Source organism: Calidris pugnax, unplaced genomic scaffold (assembly GCF_001431845.1).
Source record: "Calidris pugnax isolate Ruff unplaced genomic scaffold, ASM143184v1 scaffold470, whole genome shotgun sequence".
Taxonomy (NCBI): domain Eukaryota; kingdom Metazoa; phylum Chordata; class Aves; order Charadriiformes; family Scolopacidae; genus Calidris; species Calidris pugnax.
In genome coordinates this window covers 156,689-172,893 of record NW_015092761.1, presented here as the reverse complement: position 1 = coordinate 172,893, position 16,205 = coordinate 156,689, and the positions used below count along the sequence as shown (strand labels likewise).

Genomic DNA, 16,205 nt, shown 5'->3' with positions numbered 1-16,205 from the left:
CAAAATGTAAGTTTTAGAAGGACTTACAGAGTTTACCAGATAAAATGGTAAAGCACAGATACATAGGTCTTAAAATACTGTGAAAAATACAGCAAGAGATTCAAATGTTATTGAAAAGTCCGATATGAATAGAGCTGCAGTCTCCCATTTTCTAACTCTCCCAAGAAGATATGGTTATTTTGGTGGACTGAATGCTTTTAAAACCTCCATGCACCAAGATTTACAACCAGTTTGCACATAACCATGCACACTGCTGTCCTTCTAGGGGAGGCAGCACTTAGAAATTAAGGAAAGCAATAAAGGAGAGAAAAATCATGCTTCTGGTATTACAGCAGTGTGGAGGGAACAGAAGAGCTGATATAGCCTCTGAAACTACTTGACCTACTTTCACCTCTTTTAAATAATAAGCACTGCAGCACTTAAGTTTTCCTGTGAATTATGCAGTATGCCAGGACCATATGTGTCCGTCCTGATGTGCAACGAGGGCTGTAACTCGGGAATCCCCAGAGTCTCTGAATACTAAGGCAACAGCTCTGCTCCCGCCAAGCTCGGCACCGCCTGGGAACCACCACCACACAAGCAGCAGAATTAAAGCCGCAATTCTTAAACCGCATCAAACCCTCCGTAAATCTGAAACCTTGAAGCCCTTTCAAACAACAGTGGCACCAGCCCACATCTCAAACACAGCCAGGAGACTCCTTTTCCAAACCAACAAATGCTGGGGGAAATTTCCAGCTCTCCAATGGTCAGGACAACATGTGTTTCCCAAACCATCTTCCTCATTAAGCCACACAAATTATTACTGAAGTGTTGACGGTGACCCAGGTTTATAAACCTGTGCTTTTTAAACCAAGCTCACCAAGCAAGAAACACAGTCACCGTCTGGCTCTTCTCCAGGCTCTGGAGCATGTCCTCCAGAGCAGGAGCTTGGTCCTCGGCAGGCTGCAAGCATCTGACTTTTGCCATCAGCATGGATGGAGTCGCAGATGATGACATCCAACTAACATGTCTCAGGAAGAATCTGGCCAGTCAGAGGTCACCCACACACCCATGTTACCAGAGAAAGGGCAGGCAGCATAACTCACCCAAAGGCAGGCACTAGAAGGAAAGTCTACAGGATACTTCTGTCCAAGGGAGACATCACCCAGCTTTGCTCTTCTGTACAGCCTCTGTACGTACCGACATGCAGCCACACCGAAGCGGGTTTGATGGCAAACGAAGTCGGGTTTGGTTTGAAAACGAACATTTCCATTTCACTGCTCTGCCTGTTAATTTTCCAATTTCCCTCGAACCAGAATGCTTCACCTCTCTCCACACACCATTCAACTCTGCACAAAAAATATGGCAGTCAACTCAGAACCACTGCTCTTCCGAGACTCTCCTCAGGCACCACCTTGGTGTCCCTGGAGCAGGAAAGCCACAGACAGCGTCACCACAAACAGCTTCCCAGGCAGGGCAGGATGGCAGCTCTGCGTCTGCCCCTTGGTGCCGGTGACAGAGGCCTGAGGAGGCAGCATGGGCATCGGACGTCAGGCCTGGAATTAGGGAACGCTGTGAACTCCCGCCTTGGCGTGTCTCACACACCCGGGTGTGACGGCTAGGGCCTGTGCCTGACCAAGGAGGGGCCGCAGTGGCAGGGGGGACCCGGGCAGCCCCCAGATAACTCCACTGCTACCACAGGCTCTTCCTCCGCTCCCACCACCCCAGCTGCTGGCCCCGCTGGGCAGGGTACGCCACAGCTTGCTGCTTTGGGAGGTGACAGCCGCTATCGCCATCTCACAGTCTCACCCCACGGTTGCTCTTCCCCGCCACAGAAGGGACGGGCCTCCCCTCACCCCACAGAGGACACGCACGGCCACACTGCTGCTCCCAGAAAAGCAGCTCTGCCCATGGCTGTGTCTGAGAATTAGGACAACAGCCCCCAATGCTGTCAATGGGACACGGAACAGAGCTGACCTGTAGAGCAGGAGCTGTCAGGAGATCCCTGTTGAACTCCCGACCCCACCACAAGCTTCAGGCCTAACCTCTGCCAAATCACAGCATGTCCCAGCTCCCCATCTGCAGCATGGGGAACACAGAGTTTTATGCAACCATTTTGGATTGCAAAGCTCAATCCCTCAGCACGTGTGAAGCACACAGAACCCACGGGAGCCAGATCAGTATGCAACACTGGGCTGCATTTGATTTAGACACCCAAAAGTAGGTGATTAGGTTTCCAGAAGTTCTGAGAAGACCAAGTCCCAACAGTGTGGCAGGAAGGCAGATGCTCAGCACCTTGGAAAGTCAATGTCTATTAGCTTAATGGAGTTACATGAGCTCCACCTTTTGGTTCCAGACACGGAAGACCTAAATTCAGAAGCAGAGTGCTGAGATACATGAGCCAGCAGTGTGCTCAGGTGGCCAAGAAGGCCAACAGTATCTTAGCCTGTATCAGGAACAGTGTGGCGAGTAGGACTCGAGAGGTGATCATCCCCCTGTACTGGACACTGGTGAGGCCCCACCTCGAGTGCTGTGTCCAGTTTTGGGCCCCTCACCATAAAAAAGACATTGAGGGGCTGGAGCGGGTCCAGAGAAGGGCAACGGAGCTGGTGAGGGGTCTGGAGCACAAGTCTTGTGAGGAGAGGCTGAGGGAGCTGGGGGTGTTCAGCCTGGAGAAAAGGAGGCTGAGGGGAGACCTTCTGGCTGTCTCCAACTCCCTGAAAGGAGGGTGTAGCCAGGGGGGGTCGGTCTCTTCTCCCAAGGAACAGGCGACAGGACTAAAGGAAACGGCGTCAAGTTGTGCCAGGGGAGGTTCAGGTTGGATATTAAGAAAAATTTTCACACTGAAAGGGTTATCAGGCATTGGAATGGGCTGCCCAGGGAAGTGGTTGAGGCACCATCCCTGGAGGTGTTCAAGAGACGGGTTGACATGGTGCTGAGGGACATGGTTTAGTGATGATTTTTTTGTCAGAGTTAGGTTGACGGTTGGACTACATGATCTTGAACGTCCCTTCCAACCTAGATGATTCTATGATTCTATATCAAAATTCTTGCAGAAAAAAAGAGAACAGTCCTACTAGGGCAGTGATGATCCACAGGACATGGAATTTGCTGGAGAAATTTATTTTGGAAGCAGCAGACACCAGAAAGCTCCTCTGCAGAGCAGGATCAGCACCTTAGAGAAATAACAAAACTTAGAAGGGAGGGAAAAAAAAAAAACAACCAAGAAAAAAAAAAGAGAGACCTTAATGCAGCATGTTCAGTCAAAATCTCACACTAGCTTTGGTAGCACCGTCTCTGAAGAGGTGAACTTCCCGGAGTCTGAGACACTGAGCAAGGGTGCTTTACAAGCCATATCACCTCTTTTGTCATCTAGGCCACAGAGATCACTGGTCAAACAAACTTGTAAACCTCTGGAAGAAACGGGAAGGTTAAATACAAGACAACACTCATCAATTTGTCAAGAAAGTGCCTGAAAAAAAAATGTTTAAGAAACACTGCTCTAGCACTTAAACTATGGTGATATTTGTATTAAAAGTGAAAGCCTGTTTTCCATAGACTCACTCAAACATTTAAATGTATTTGCTGACTCCTTGGAAACTTCAATTTTATTTGTGCTTTCTTGAAAATACAAATGAGTTTCCCAGGGATTACATCCAGGTACCACAATTTTTAGTAAATGTTATAGAACAGACACAGAAAAAAATTCAAATTCTAAACTGGTACCTTTTACACCATAACCCATATCTGTGGCTCCCAGGCCCCCACCCTGCAGTGGGGAGGTATCACATGGCAGGAAGGCATCAGAAATCATTAACAATGAAGATGGGAAGTGACTGAGATAGAAATGGGGGACAGAGAAATATTTACAGGGAAATTCACACAAATAATTGTGAACATGCCAACTTGGGATATTCCACTTTAATTTTTAGTATTTCTTAGACAAATGGTAGTAACTCTCAGAGGTTATTTCTGAATGAACTCGTCCAGCTGTAGACTGTGCAGTTGGAGAGCCTGAAACCATCTGCCAGAAAGGTCTGGAAAAGTGTAAGAGAAGATTAAAAGAGAAGCAGACACTTGAGAGAGACTTTGGGACAGCCAGAAATACACTTTCCAGGAATAATGACAGTCCCTGAACTATACAGAAATACAGAAAGTGGCAGAATCAACTGGACCTCCATTTGCTTCTGAGGAATCCAACCCCAAAGGTCTACTGAACAGACATCTGCCAACACTCTCTTGGGGCATCTCTCTGGAAAGCGTGTGATTCTCCCAAGTGTCACAAGGAGAAGAAGGTCCACACAGGGCACCTCCAGAAGCTTTAATTCACAACATGAAGACACCCACATGCTACAAGGAGGCTACAGAGTCCAAGAGGCCACGAAACAGTTCAGAAGTTGGGCTGGTGAGCATTAAAAGGAGTCATTTCATTTTGGTAACTTTCCAGACGAGACTGCAATGCTCTGGTGTTCCAGGTTCTAGAGAGGTGGCACCTCTGACAGGATACTCAAGCAGCAACATGACAACACCAGACAAAGTTCCTTATGCATACTCATTTCTTAGCAGCTGGATCTAACTTCTGTAGTCTGAAGTCAAGATCAAGGTATTGCTGCACCAGAAGAGTAAAACACTTTCCAGAAAACCGCAAAATTCATCTACAGCAAACCAAATAACTTGGTTTCATGGATGCCAGTGACAGCCAGCACACCACAGACACTGCGAGGCAAACCTGCTGTGCACAGCTATACAGTCACTTCTCACCACATCATTCCCATCTTACTGTTATTTGAACCTCCTTTCAGCAAAGGCCACCAGCTGCAAGTAGCTCTGTATAGATTACTCAATTATCTGTGCGTAAGCTCATTTTGTTTGTGACCTAAATCTAGATCCTACTTGGACACAGAATAGATGAGGTAAAAGGCGGGATGCTTTTCAGTCAGTTGGAAATAGCAATTGAAAAAGTGTGTAGGAAGTTTAAGAGCTCACCCTAGCCATGGCTTGTGTCCTCCAGCCTCTACAACGTCAGCTGCAGGGAAAACGAAGCTAGCGATTGATAATCTGGTCTAAATCAGAGACACAGTCTGAAGTGACGAGAACTGCACTCTCAACCAACGATTCTCCTCAGCCTCCACCGACAGCCAGTCTGAGAACACCATGGCCGCACGTGGCCCTGGGCAGGAGCACACAGGACCCCACACATAGGAGCCCATGCTTCCCTGTGCCAGGGGTGAAACACCTGTATCTCCTCTAGACCGCATCCTTTTGATTCAGAATTTTACTCTCCAAAAACGCTCTGTAATTCAGGCCGATTCTACCTTTCCCCTGTAGGGGTCACATGTAAATCCTGTATATGGCTGTGCTGTAGGGTGTCTGCAGGCAGGCTGGGTTGTACACCACAACTGCACAAAATCTCTCTCTGCACTTAGAATGCAGATTTGGTGGTAGCAGCCACAGCTGAACCAAACGAGATGCACATCCTCCATGGCTCCGTCAGTCACAAGCAGTCGCAGAACCAGAACAGACCTTCCTTCCAGCCCCCTGCCTGGCTCCCTGCTGCTCATGTCACCCCAGGGCTCTGCACAGGAAAGCCATCCATGGCACCTTTTAGTTGCCATAAGGGATGTCTCAGCCCTCAGCATCACCAGGACGGCACCTTCTTCCAGCAACGAGAAAAGTATCTCTGGTTTCTAATCTCATTCAAAGCCACCCCGAGTCAGTCTCCTATTTAAAGATCACTCAGAAGCCCCCTGGTTTTAACATATGCCCTAAATCAGAAAATATTTAGGGCAAAACCCCAGCAGCACTGGAGATATAAGCAGTCTGAGCAGTTGTAGCCTCTGCTCTGCTAGTCTTCTCCTCACTTGGTTTGCTGGTGATCCATGGCAAAGGTGACCTCCTTCAAGATCCCAACACATCCGGTAGCAGATGTACTGGCCAGGGGGAAGAGGGAGGTGTCCTGGGCAGGGGTGTCATGGGCTGGGCAGGGATGGGGCAGGAGCTGCAGGGGCCATGCCACGCCGCTCCCACGCAGCCACCGCAGTCCTCACCAGCTCTCAGCTCCAGGGCCATCATGGAGATGGCACAAGGAAGCTCAAAGGTCCCAACCACTCACTGGCTCCTCCTGCTCCTGATACGGTCTCACATTCCCACATGTTGCTCTGTGTCCTGCTCCAGCACCCACCTCCTGCGGCCCCTTAGCAGCCTGACCAGCACACTCACACATCCTGGAGGGATGCATCCTCAACTGGAGACTTAAACCTTGAGGCATGGCTCAAAACCACCGCAGATGGAAAAGAAAACACAAGGAGGGGACGACAGGAAAAAGATTTGGGAACCCCTGTCCCAACTTTCTATATTCCATAGTGTTTAATCTATGTTTTCTCTCCCTGTAAATAGTATTCCAGGGCACAGTCTATCTATTAACAAAAAGCCTCTACCCAGGAGAGCAGCGATGCTCTGGGAACAGCCTCGGGGCAGCACAGTGGGTGCAGTGGCTGCCGGGCTACAGAGGCCATTCTGTGCCACGGGACTTAAGGCAACTGGGAAGCACTGGTCAGGTCTTAATAATGGCATGTTTTGCAACTGGGATTCCACAGCCTTTGAAACCGGGCCTCCAGATAATACGCCATTAAAACCAAGGAAATAGCATGAATGGAGTCAGGAATTGTGCACGGATCATCTGGGAAACCTCCCTCCCTGAGGAAACCACACTGAGCACCCTCCAGCCCGCCTGTGTATCCCCCTGCCCACAGGAGCTACACTGCACCCCTGGCTTACAGCAATTCCCAGCATAGTTTCCTCCACATTGCCCAACTTCTTTTCCAACACTCCTGAGACCTCTCAGACTGAAAAAACAAACCCTAAAAGAAAGCCGAATCGTACCTGGATGGGTTACGTGGGGTCCACACCCATTTTACCAGGGTACGGAGCCTCACCACTGATAGGGAAAGGGACTACACATGATAACCTGAAATTTCCAAGGCCACCTCTGGCACAATGTGCCCTCCCTCCTCACAGTGGTGTCTCTGCTCCCGTGATGCAGCTTACACAGAGGTTTCCTCCCTGTTAACACAAACACACAAGCACAGGGAGCCCCGTTTGCTCCTTGGCTTTCTGTCTATATAGCAAGAAACCACACTCTTACCTGAACATCCACCAATCCAGCCTGATCAGTTCCCCGACCAAAACCTGTTAATCAAGCAAAATACAGCTAATAGGCAAATTACATCTTGCAGCAGCTGCAGGACACTGCTGGCTGCCTCCTCTCGAGCCCCAGCCATTGCTCAGCACAGGCAACAGGCAGCTGACGGCAGGACCCTCTGCCCTCCTGGTGGCAGGAGCAACGGGACACCTCCGGATCGGTGGATCCAAGTCACAGAACCCCAAATTTCGTGTGAGAAATTGACCCCTCTGTATCTTCAGATCCACCCATCTGGACCAACAGGGTCTGCACAGGGAATCCCCAGCAGCGCCAAGCCAGGACTTATCTTGGGAGGGCGCCGAGGCCACTCCGCTCCATCGGGCTGGGGAAGAGAAGCAATTCAGTGAATAGAAACACATCGTGCATCAGGAACGCAGCCGGTCCGGGAGGTCTGGAATATCCAATTCAAGTCAGAAGTCTAGAAAGGTTTCTAGACAACAGAGGAAAATCATTCCAGGCTCTCTGAGAAGCAGGTGGGAGATGCAGAGACATCACCATGATGCACCAGCTGCAAGACAAACACGTGAGAGAACCACGCAACCAGGAGATGTGGATGATGCTTTTGAGGAACAGCATCCAGGACAGACAACACAAAGGACGTGAGGATAAACCGGCTGTATCCAAGCTTAGCAAAGCCTCAACACAGAGAAAGCAATCCAACCAATATCCACCTCCTTCACACAGAAATGGCTATTACAGCTTGTAGCCTCCCAAGAAAGCTTTAGCGCAGACACATCACCATAATTTTTGATACCTGAACAACTAACACATCCAACCCAAAACACTTCCAAGCCCTCAGAACCAGTTACACCATTGACCAGCCCACCCCTGCCAAAAACTGCAGCTCCCATGCAGAAAGAAGAGCACCTTCTTAATGGACAACGCTGACAGTCACTTGCACAAACACGAAACTTCAGATGTCACCGACTAACAATGAAAGCTCTTCTGTGCTAGACAGGAGCCCCTGTGAGTTCCAGTGAACTCCAGACAGAAATTCATGTAGAAAAACACAGAAAAGTCAAATCCCTATAGATGGCTGATGATGGGAACTCAGTAGCTGAGACTAAGTCCTTTATTTAACGGACATGGGAAGGTCTGAGAGAGAGGAGAGTCCCAGATGGGATTCTTAAGAAAATTGCTACAAAGGTTTGATGATGTTGATGGAGAGATAAAACAAGTGAATATATAAATGCTAGCTCTACAACCAGCGAGAATACTCTGTTTTGAGATTGGAAAAGAGAGAAAAGGAGAGAGGACTCCTCAAAGGTCATTTGGGGTGGTAAAAAGAATCATCCAGAGTACTCTAGAATTTCTAGATGTTGTAATTACTGTTGATAACTCATCAGAAACATATTTCTAACTCCAACTTGCTTGAAAATCTCCAGCATGAAGAAGCTACCAGAAATAGGAAGAGAGCCCAGAGGGAGCATCCTGGGGAAGCAGAAGGTGCTGAGCTCAAGGAGCAGGGCAGCGACATGCAGGGCCAGGCAGCAGCAGCCTGTGACCAGGGACACCCCATGGTGGGGCACGCTGCAGGCTCAGTCTCGCCACCGACAAAACTCTAGAGACCAGCTGGGGAACTCTGAGAGAAAAAGTTTGGGACACCTTTGCATGCATTCTGCCACACGTACAGGCTGTGGGTGCATCACCCATCCATCTAGATTGGTGGATCTGAGGATACAAAGCTACTATTTTCTGTGACAATGTCCTACTGTTATTTCTGAGCGTCAGGAACAGCTCTGTGCCACACCTGTGTTCACCTGGGGTAAGGACATGCTGTAGCTGGCTGTCTAGAAACCTCAGTGAGAGCTAATCCCTGCTAACTCCCTGACTTCTCCATGTTGGAAGAATGACAATCCTCGAACTTTTGTTTATTTTAGTGCTGAAAAAAAAAAAAATCTAGCACAGTTATGTCTTTTACAAGTAACACAGAAACAAGAACTTCTCTCTAACAAAAAATAATAAGAACTGAATAAAGAGACAGGAAAATGAGAGTGAATAGGTCTGGAACTTCATTATAGGCATATCTTGAATTAGCAGCTACAATTTATCTCAATTTAATCCATTCTGGAAGGCACTAGCTCCAGTGTAGAACAGAAAGATCCCAAATATAACCTTTGTTTAATTCTGGGGTGGGGGACGGGGGGAGAGGGGGGGAAGGGGAGGGTAAGGGAAACAACAAATAAAACCAAACCAAAAAATTCTTCTACTGTGACACAAACTGACAGATTTGAGCAACCTGCAAATCACTGAAGTAATCAAATTGCATTTAAAATAACCCTGCACATGGCTAAATAATTTCAAAGTTGTTCCACCAGTTGTGCCTTAGGCTTTATACTCACATGTGTGGATTTTGGAAAGGAACCCCAGAAGTGTTTAGAGTAAATCTTGCTGTGGACTTGAAAGGTGGATTTGCAAAATTTAACTTCAGCGCTTTGCGTTTACCTAGGAGACAACAAACACAAAGTAAACTTTTTGTCAGCAACAAAATATTAAGAGATCTGGCAATAAACAGGAGAAGTTAAACACAATGTAAGAAAAGGAAAACACATTTCACAACATTAGCAAGTCATAGCTTGTGTTAGGGCCCCAGGGATGGAGAAACAGAGTCAGCTCTCACCCCAAGGTCTTCCCCATCTTATTCCAAGTCAGTGCCAAGCGCCTCCTGTGAGACCTAGACCCCCAGGAGCAGCTGCCAGGGGCATGGGGCACCTCCACACGGAGCCCTCAGCACCTTCCACACACAACCGTTCCTTTCAACAGACCCACGACAGGCTCAACTGCAGCCACGGTGGCAAAGGGGTCTGACCCGTTGGTGACAGCCTGGGCAAGCCACCAGCCACAGGGTGGATGGCACTGGGGAGGGAAGGGCACCTTGAGGTGTATTTTATGTTACCGCCCAACTGTAGGAGGGGTTCCTGACAGGGCTTCTGACCCTCCTCAGCAAACAGAGACAACCAGGCTTGAGCGAGGACGGAGGAGATCTGCTGTGCACTCCCTTCTGCCACGTGGGACACCAAGCAGAGAGCAAAATTGAGCCCATCGGAGGGTGCTCTGCCACCAACAGAGAAAGCATGGGGAAAAGAAAATAAATAGATGGGTGGAAGTGGTCCTGGTCACCGCTCCAGCCACTGGCTATGTATTTTTTATGGAAGCTGAGATAACCTGCTTGAGCAACAGCAGGGTCAGGGACTTCAAAGGGAGATGTCCTTTCCCAGCCTTCCAGGCTGCAGAAGCCCCTCTCTTGTTCCTGTGTGGCTGCAGGAAACCTGTGCTCCTCTCCACCAAAACATGCTGACAAGGCCATCTTCCATCCCACCCTCCCAGGAGCCTGCAAGTGAAGCCCCTAGGCTTTCTGCTGCCGGGGTGACGTCTTAACAATTCACTGCTGCTCATCCCAGGAGGCACCAGCCACCCAAACCTGGCCCAATACCTGGATTCCTCCAACACCCTTCCTTTTCCCGCACCCTAGAGCATTCCCAGCCATCCCACAGCCCTTCTGCGAAGGCATCATCCTACTCTGCAGCATTTCTCTACCTCACACAAAGAGGTGTTCTGGATAACTCCAAGACCAAAAATCAGAGAAAAAGCTAGTTACAGGTCAAAGCACTTTACCGCAATTTTAGGGCATGAAATATTACAATGATCATAAAATCACAGAATCATTTAGGTTGGAAAAGATCTTTAAGATCATCAAGTCCAACTATCAACCTATCACTGCCAACTCTACCACTAACCCATGTCCCTCAGCACCACATCTTCATATCTTCTAAATACCTCCAGGGACGGTGACCCCACCACTGGGCAGGCTGTTCGAAGGCTTGACAACCTTTTCGGGGAAGAAATTTTTCCCAATATCCATCTTAAACGTCCCCTGGTGCATCTTGAGGCTGTTTCCTCTTGTCCCATCACCTGTTCCTTGGGAGAAGAGACCGACCCCCCTGGCTACACCCTCCTTTCAGGGAGTTGGAGAGAGCCAGAAGGTCTCCCCTCAGCCTCCTTTTCTCCAGGCTGAACACCCCCAGCTCCCTCAGCCTCTCCTCTCCATACTTGTGCTCCAGACCCCTCACCAGCTCTGTTGCCCTTCTCTGGACCCGCTCCAGCCCCTCAATGTCTTTCTTACAGTGAGAGTTTCTAAGTTCAGGCTCTCACTGCACATGTGCCCAATGAACTGCAGAAGAATCACTTAAAAGAAGCCAAAGAGCATAATTCGCCCTTATAAATCACCCAGAAACAAAGAAGGAGTTGAAAAAAACCCAAAAAGGTGCTAAAACCAATTCTACCATTTTCTGCAGAACTTACCACCCCTCCACGTCTCTGATGTCAATCATCCACAATGTTCTGAAAGATCAGATGTTTGCATGACCGATGGGAATATTCATAGACTCACGGAATAGTTTGGGTTTGAACAGACCTTCAAAGATCTTCTAGTTCAACAGCCTTGCCATGACAGGGACATCTTCCCCTGGATCAGGTTGCTCAAAGCCCCATCCAACCTGGGCCAGCATCCTACCACCCCCAACATAAAAATCTACCCAAAGCTAACCCAAACAGTGTTGTCAGCCAGCAGAGGCACAGAGCAATCTCGATCTCACATCTGTCTCTTGGGAAGTTCTGCAAGGCTCCTCAGAAGAGCATGGCTGCAGGCAGGTCTGTCACTACCAAGGAACCAAAGGTTTCCTGGCAGGACGCTCTGTGAGCCCACAACCTGTCACACGGCGGCAACACTGCGCTGCTGCCAGACCGGCCTCCAAGACCTCTTCTGACCACATCCCTGATGGCATCTCCCTTCTTACACAGAGCAAAACCAGCCTGAGTTCACAACTGCCAAGGACCGGGGGGATGCAGACACGTACCAGTCACGTGCATTTGCCTGAAACCTCCCCCAGCTCCTCTCCTGGTCCTCATCCTCCTCCCCAGGTCCTGCCCAGCCGCTGTGTAGACAGGCATGGGGTGGTGGAGCTCAGCAGGCACCTGCAGGGAAGGGTCCCACAGCCTCTCACTCACCTGCCCTATTGCTGCAGGGTAAAGGGGGCTCTCAGACCAGCTCCAGGGATTTACAGCAGCAACCACTCTTCTAGCTGGGTTTTAGCCACACACCTGAAACACTATCCCTCTTAAAACGGCAACAATACATTGTCTCAAGATTTTCCTTTTTCTAACAGCAAACTTTACACAACTCAGAGGAACGTTTATCTTTCAAGTGGCCCAACACTGAAAATGATACAATTAACTGCAAACTCCTACCAAAAAGTCCTCTCTCCTCAAAACCTGCTCCTACTCTCACTGCTTGCAAACTTTATACACCAGGTTTCCTCCTGTTTTCATAACTTGGCTTTTTTTTTTATCCCTGTTAAACATCAGTCTATTGATTTTTGTCTCAGTAGGTTTCTAAGAATAGTTCCAATGATGTTGATCCACCATCCAGAGCTGGATTTTCTACAAATCCAACAAATACAGAAGCACTACCTGCCCCTGGAAAGCAAAGAGCACGGGCTGCTCTCGCTCAGCCTCTGAAGGAACGTGACCAGGGAGAAACACACGTCCTGAGAAGTGCCGGAGTCTCCATTCAGCACAAGTCACCCACACTGTAAATGAAACAACACACTAAAATCAACTAAAAGTCTGAGGAGAGTCAAAGCAAACTATCTCCTCCATACAGCAACCTTCAAAAAAAACTGAGTACTTCAGCTTTGTAGTGCATAAGTCTTGAGTTTCATCCCAAAAAAGACTTTTGACAGCTCCAAGCCCTTATTCCTCGCAAAAACTTCACTCAAAACTAACTGGAGGCAAGAGAGTCTCTTTAGATCTAAGAGTTTTGCTGGCAATTTTGCTAAGCACAGATTTAATTCAGAGCATCCTGTTGTGATACAATTAAGAGGCCCGAGGTTAATGTTGTTTCTGAAATTTGCTAAAGCCCCTATCGCCATCAAGGTCATGTGTTCAAAACTGTCCTGAACAGTGCTGAACTATCCACCCTCTGTAAATTAAACATGCTTTACAGGTTTTGCTAACTTAATACATAATTCTAATCATCGATCACTATAGCATCTACTGCTCTGAGAACTGTAAAAGTAAAGACTACTGGGGAAGTAATGTTTTGGAATAAACCAAAACTAACTTCAGAACGTATCTCTTCTCATTAAGTTCTGTTAATCCTCAAAACCGGCCTGAAACGATGAAGTTTCTTGACTTGGGGTCTTCCCAGTTCTGACTAGTGGATTTGTTCAGCTATATATTAATGCTTATACTAGCCCAGACTGTATTTAAATGCAGGATGGCTTTGGCTGTGGTGAAGTGGTAAAGGAAATACTTGCTTATGTTTTGAGGGAATCTAAACAGGATTATGAGATAAATTATGATGCTCTCAGAGAGGAGACAGTCAAAATAGCTTTCTGCTTATAAATAAGTTTATCTTCTAACCATAAGGATAACAATCCTTACTTCAAATCACACAGTCAAAATAGCTTTCTGCTTATAAATAAGTTTATCTTCTAACCATAAGGATAACAATCCTTACTTCAAATGCAGCCATAAATGATTGTATTCTTGATCTCAAATCCATTTTTAAAAGGATGATATTGTTTTAGCAATAGATGGAACTGAGGCAAGGGAGGGGGGGGATCCCTTGTGTCCTGTTGCTCCCTACATGCACGTCCCTGGGCCCTTCCATCACCAAAGGGGACACAGGGAAGCCAAGCTTGTACTGGAGACGCACCTACACGGGTGGGTCACAGGAGACAGCCACAGGAGAAGAATTCAAGCTCAGAGCACATACCTGTTTCTTGCTGCACTGGTAAACGGATACCAGGTTAAGTATATTATAATTTACGTGCTGCTATTCATCACTAGGATTAATCCAAGCTCTGGGCTCTGCAATTAAGGTCTCATCATTCTTTTTGAGGGCCCTTTACCACAACCACAGCCAACCAGTCTTCATACAAGAAGAAACAGCAATCTCGCAGATATCATGCAGTCCAAAAGAATTCCTCCAGCGTTACATTCTGCATTGCTACCTTTACCTCACCTAGGACAGCTACGATTTTTTTCAAGCCTCTGAGTCCTCCTGTTGGAGAAAGCAATCCTAATTTCTTCCCAGAATTTCACCACCACCACCACCCCTGCACGCCACACCTCAACACTGCTGCTAATGCTTACTTTCCAAGCAGTAAGACTTCCAAAACAGCAGTGATTTAATGGATTTTTTTTCAAGGTTTCTGTCTTGCAGGGTTATAAATTGATCCCTGCCAAAATGCCCTCCACTTGGTTCAAACTTGCAGTACCAACCCCTTGTTCTCACAGTGTGTGACACTGTCACAGTGCAAAGGTGACTGTTCTCTCTGGTCGGATGCTGAAGCCTCTGCTATTTGTGGAGTAGCAATACACCAAGGAACCAAGTCTACATCATTTCCTTGCTCAAGTATAAAAAGGAAAAAAGAAAAACAACCACAGGAAAATGAGTTGTGGCAGCAAACAGCAGGAAGACAAGGAATGGATTTGCAATAAGCCGTGTAACCTTTTTACCTCTCCCTGGTAAAATTAAAACATGTCAACAGGGACATGAAAACAGGGAGGAAGGGATGTCAGGAGGCCAGATGGGTTGTGTCCATCTGGGAAGAGTTGAATGTCTGAGGTCATCTTCTTAGGAGAAAACTGCAAAATATCAGGTCTGATCTCTTCCAGGGCATCTCAAAGCAAAGCTAGTGCCAGCTCTCACCTGAGATGGAAAAAAACCCAACACCACAGATCTCTCTGCTCTTCCAACAGCTCTTACTTTCCAAATTGTAGGAGTAAAGCAGGTTTCCAGCCTTGCCCTGAAGACAAACCATTTTTCAAGAAAAAATTAGTCAAATTTTGACATGGAACATGAAGAACTTCAGTATATAGTTTATTTGGGGAGCCTGAATGAAAGAGGAGGCCTTGGGTTTGAGTTCTAAGGACTGTAACTGTGGAAACTCACTTTCAAGGGTACAGGTATTTTCAGTGAGTCTCTGTCCCTGACATTTACTGCCTTTCAATGAAACCTTCAATTTAATATAATCCAGGAGTCGGCATTCAAATTTTGCATGAGGATTTTGCGCTGCAGGAATGTGCTATGTGTGCTCATTTTTAGAGGTTACCTCATTAGAAATATTATTTATCCACAATTCAGCTACCGCCCCAAGTCTGCTCCCACTTCAGGAGCACAAAACCACACAAGCCCCGAGCAGCCCTGGCCCTGGCAGTGGTACTGGCCGTCACCACCACCACCACGAAAGCCCTGGACAGTGGGACACCTGTACTAAACCCAACAGCAGGGAGACATCTCAGTGGCTTAAGGCCAGGAGACGGCTCTCAGACACTCCCGCACCTCTGCCACTTGCAATCCATGATTTATGCTACATCCAACAGCACTTGCAACAGCTTCTATAAATACCTCCACTGTCAAGCCTGGCTAAAGTAGGTTAGGCTTTGACTGCAAGAAATTGCAATCAGATTAAGATTAGTTCCCTCAGAGTGGAAACGCCCAGCAGTAAAGATCTGAGAATGAAGTCTCTGAAATCTCCAAAATCCACCATTAACCTCTAGTATTTATTATACTGATACTGCCCTGCATGGAAATGCCATTTGTACAAATAGCTATAAACAGAGTCGATACTGCCCGAGTCTTGGGCACAGATCAGCTGCGGTAGAAGAGCTTTAGCCCATGCCTGGGCAAGCACTGGCTGCTGAAGCCCAGGAGAAGGCACAGGGAGGCCCCAGCAGGGCCACGCTGGGACCAGCGGCTCTGCCAGGGAGGACAGCGGGACCCCAGCCTCAGATGGCAGCATTCCTCCCGAACCCGAGCTCGGGCAATTTCTCTCAGGAGAGCACTATTTCACACGTCGCTCATAGTTGTAGTCAAACGCCAGACCCGGTGAAACACCAGCAGAGAGAACCTGGAGGGTCTGGTGGTCCCAGGCACTTCCAACTGGCCAGCAATTGGGGCAGTGGTCTATGGCAACAGGCTGCTCTCAAAGCAGCGCTGCGTATCCCTCACAAATAC

The 16,205-nt window shown here is 47.9% G+C and overlaps 1 protein-coding gene across 1 annotated transcript in view; it reads right to left on the bottom strand.

The window, feature by feature from the left end:
• MAP2K4 (mitogen-activated protein kinase kinase 4) overlaps positions 1-16,205 on the bottom strand; it is a 92,051-nt gene that overhangs the window by 56,129 nt on the left and 19,717 nt on the right. Inside the window, exon 2 of the mRNA XM_014962667.1 lies at positions 9,523-9,625. Within this exon, the coding sequence (XP_014818153.1) occupies positions 9,523-9,625 (103 nt within the window). The remainder of the gene's footprint in view (positions 1-9,522; positions 9,626-16,205) is intronic.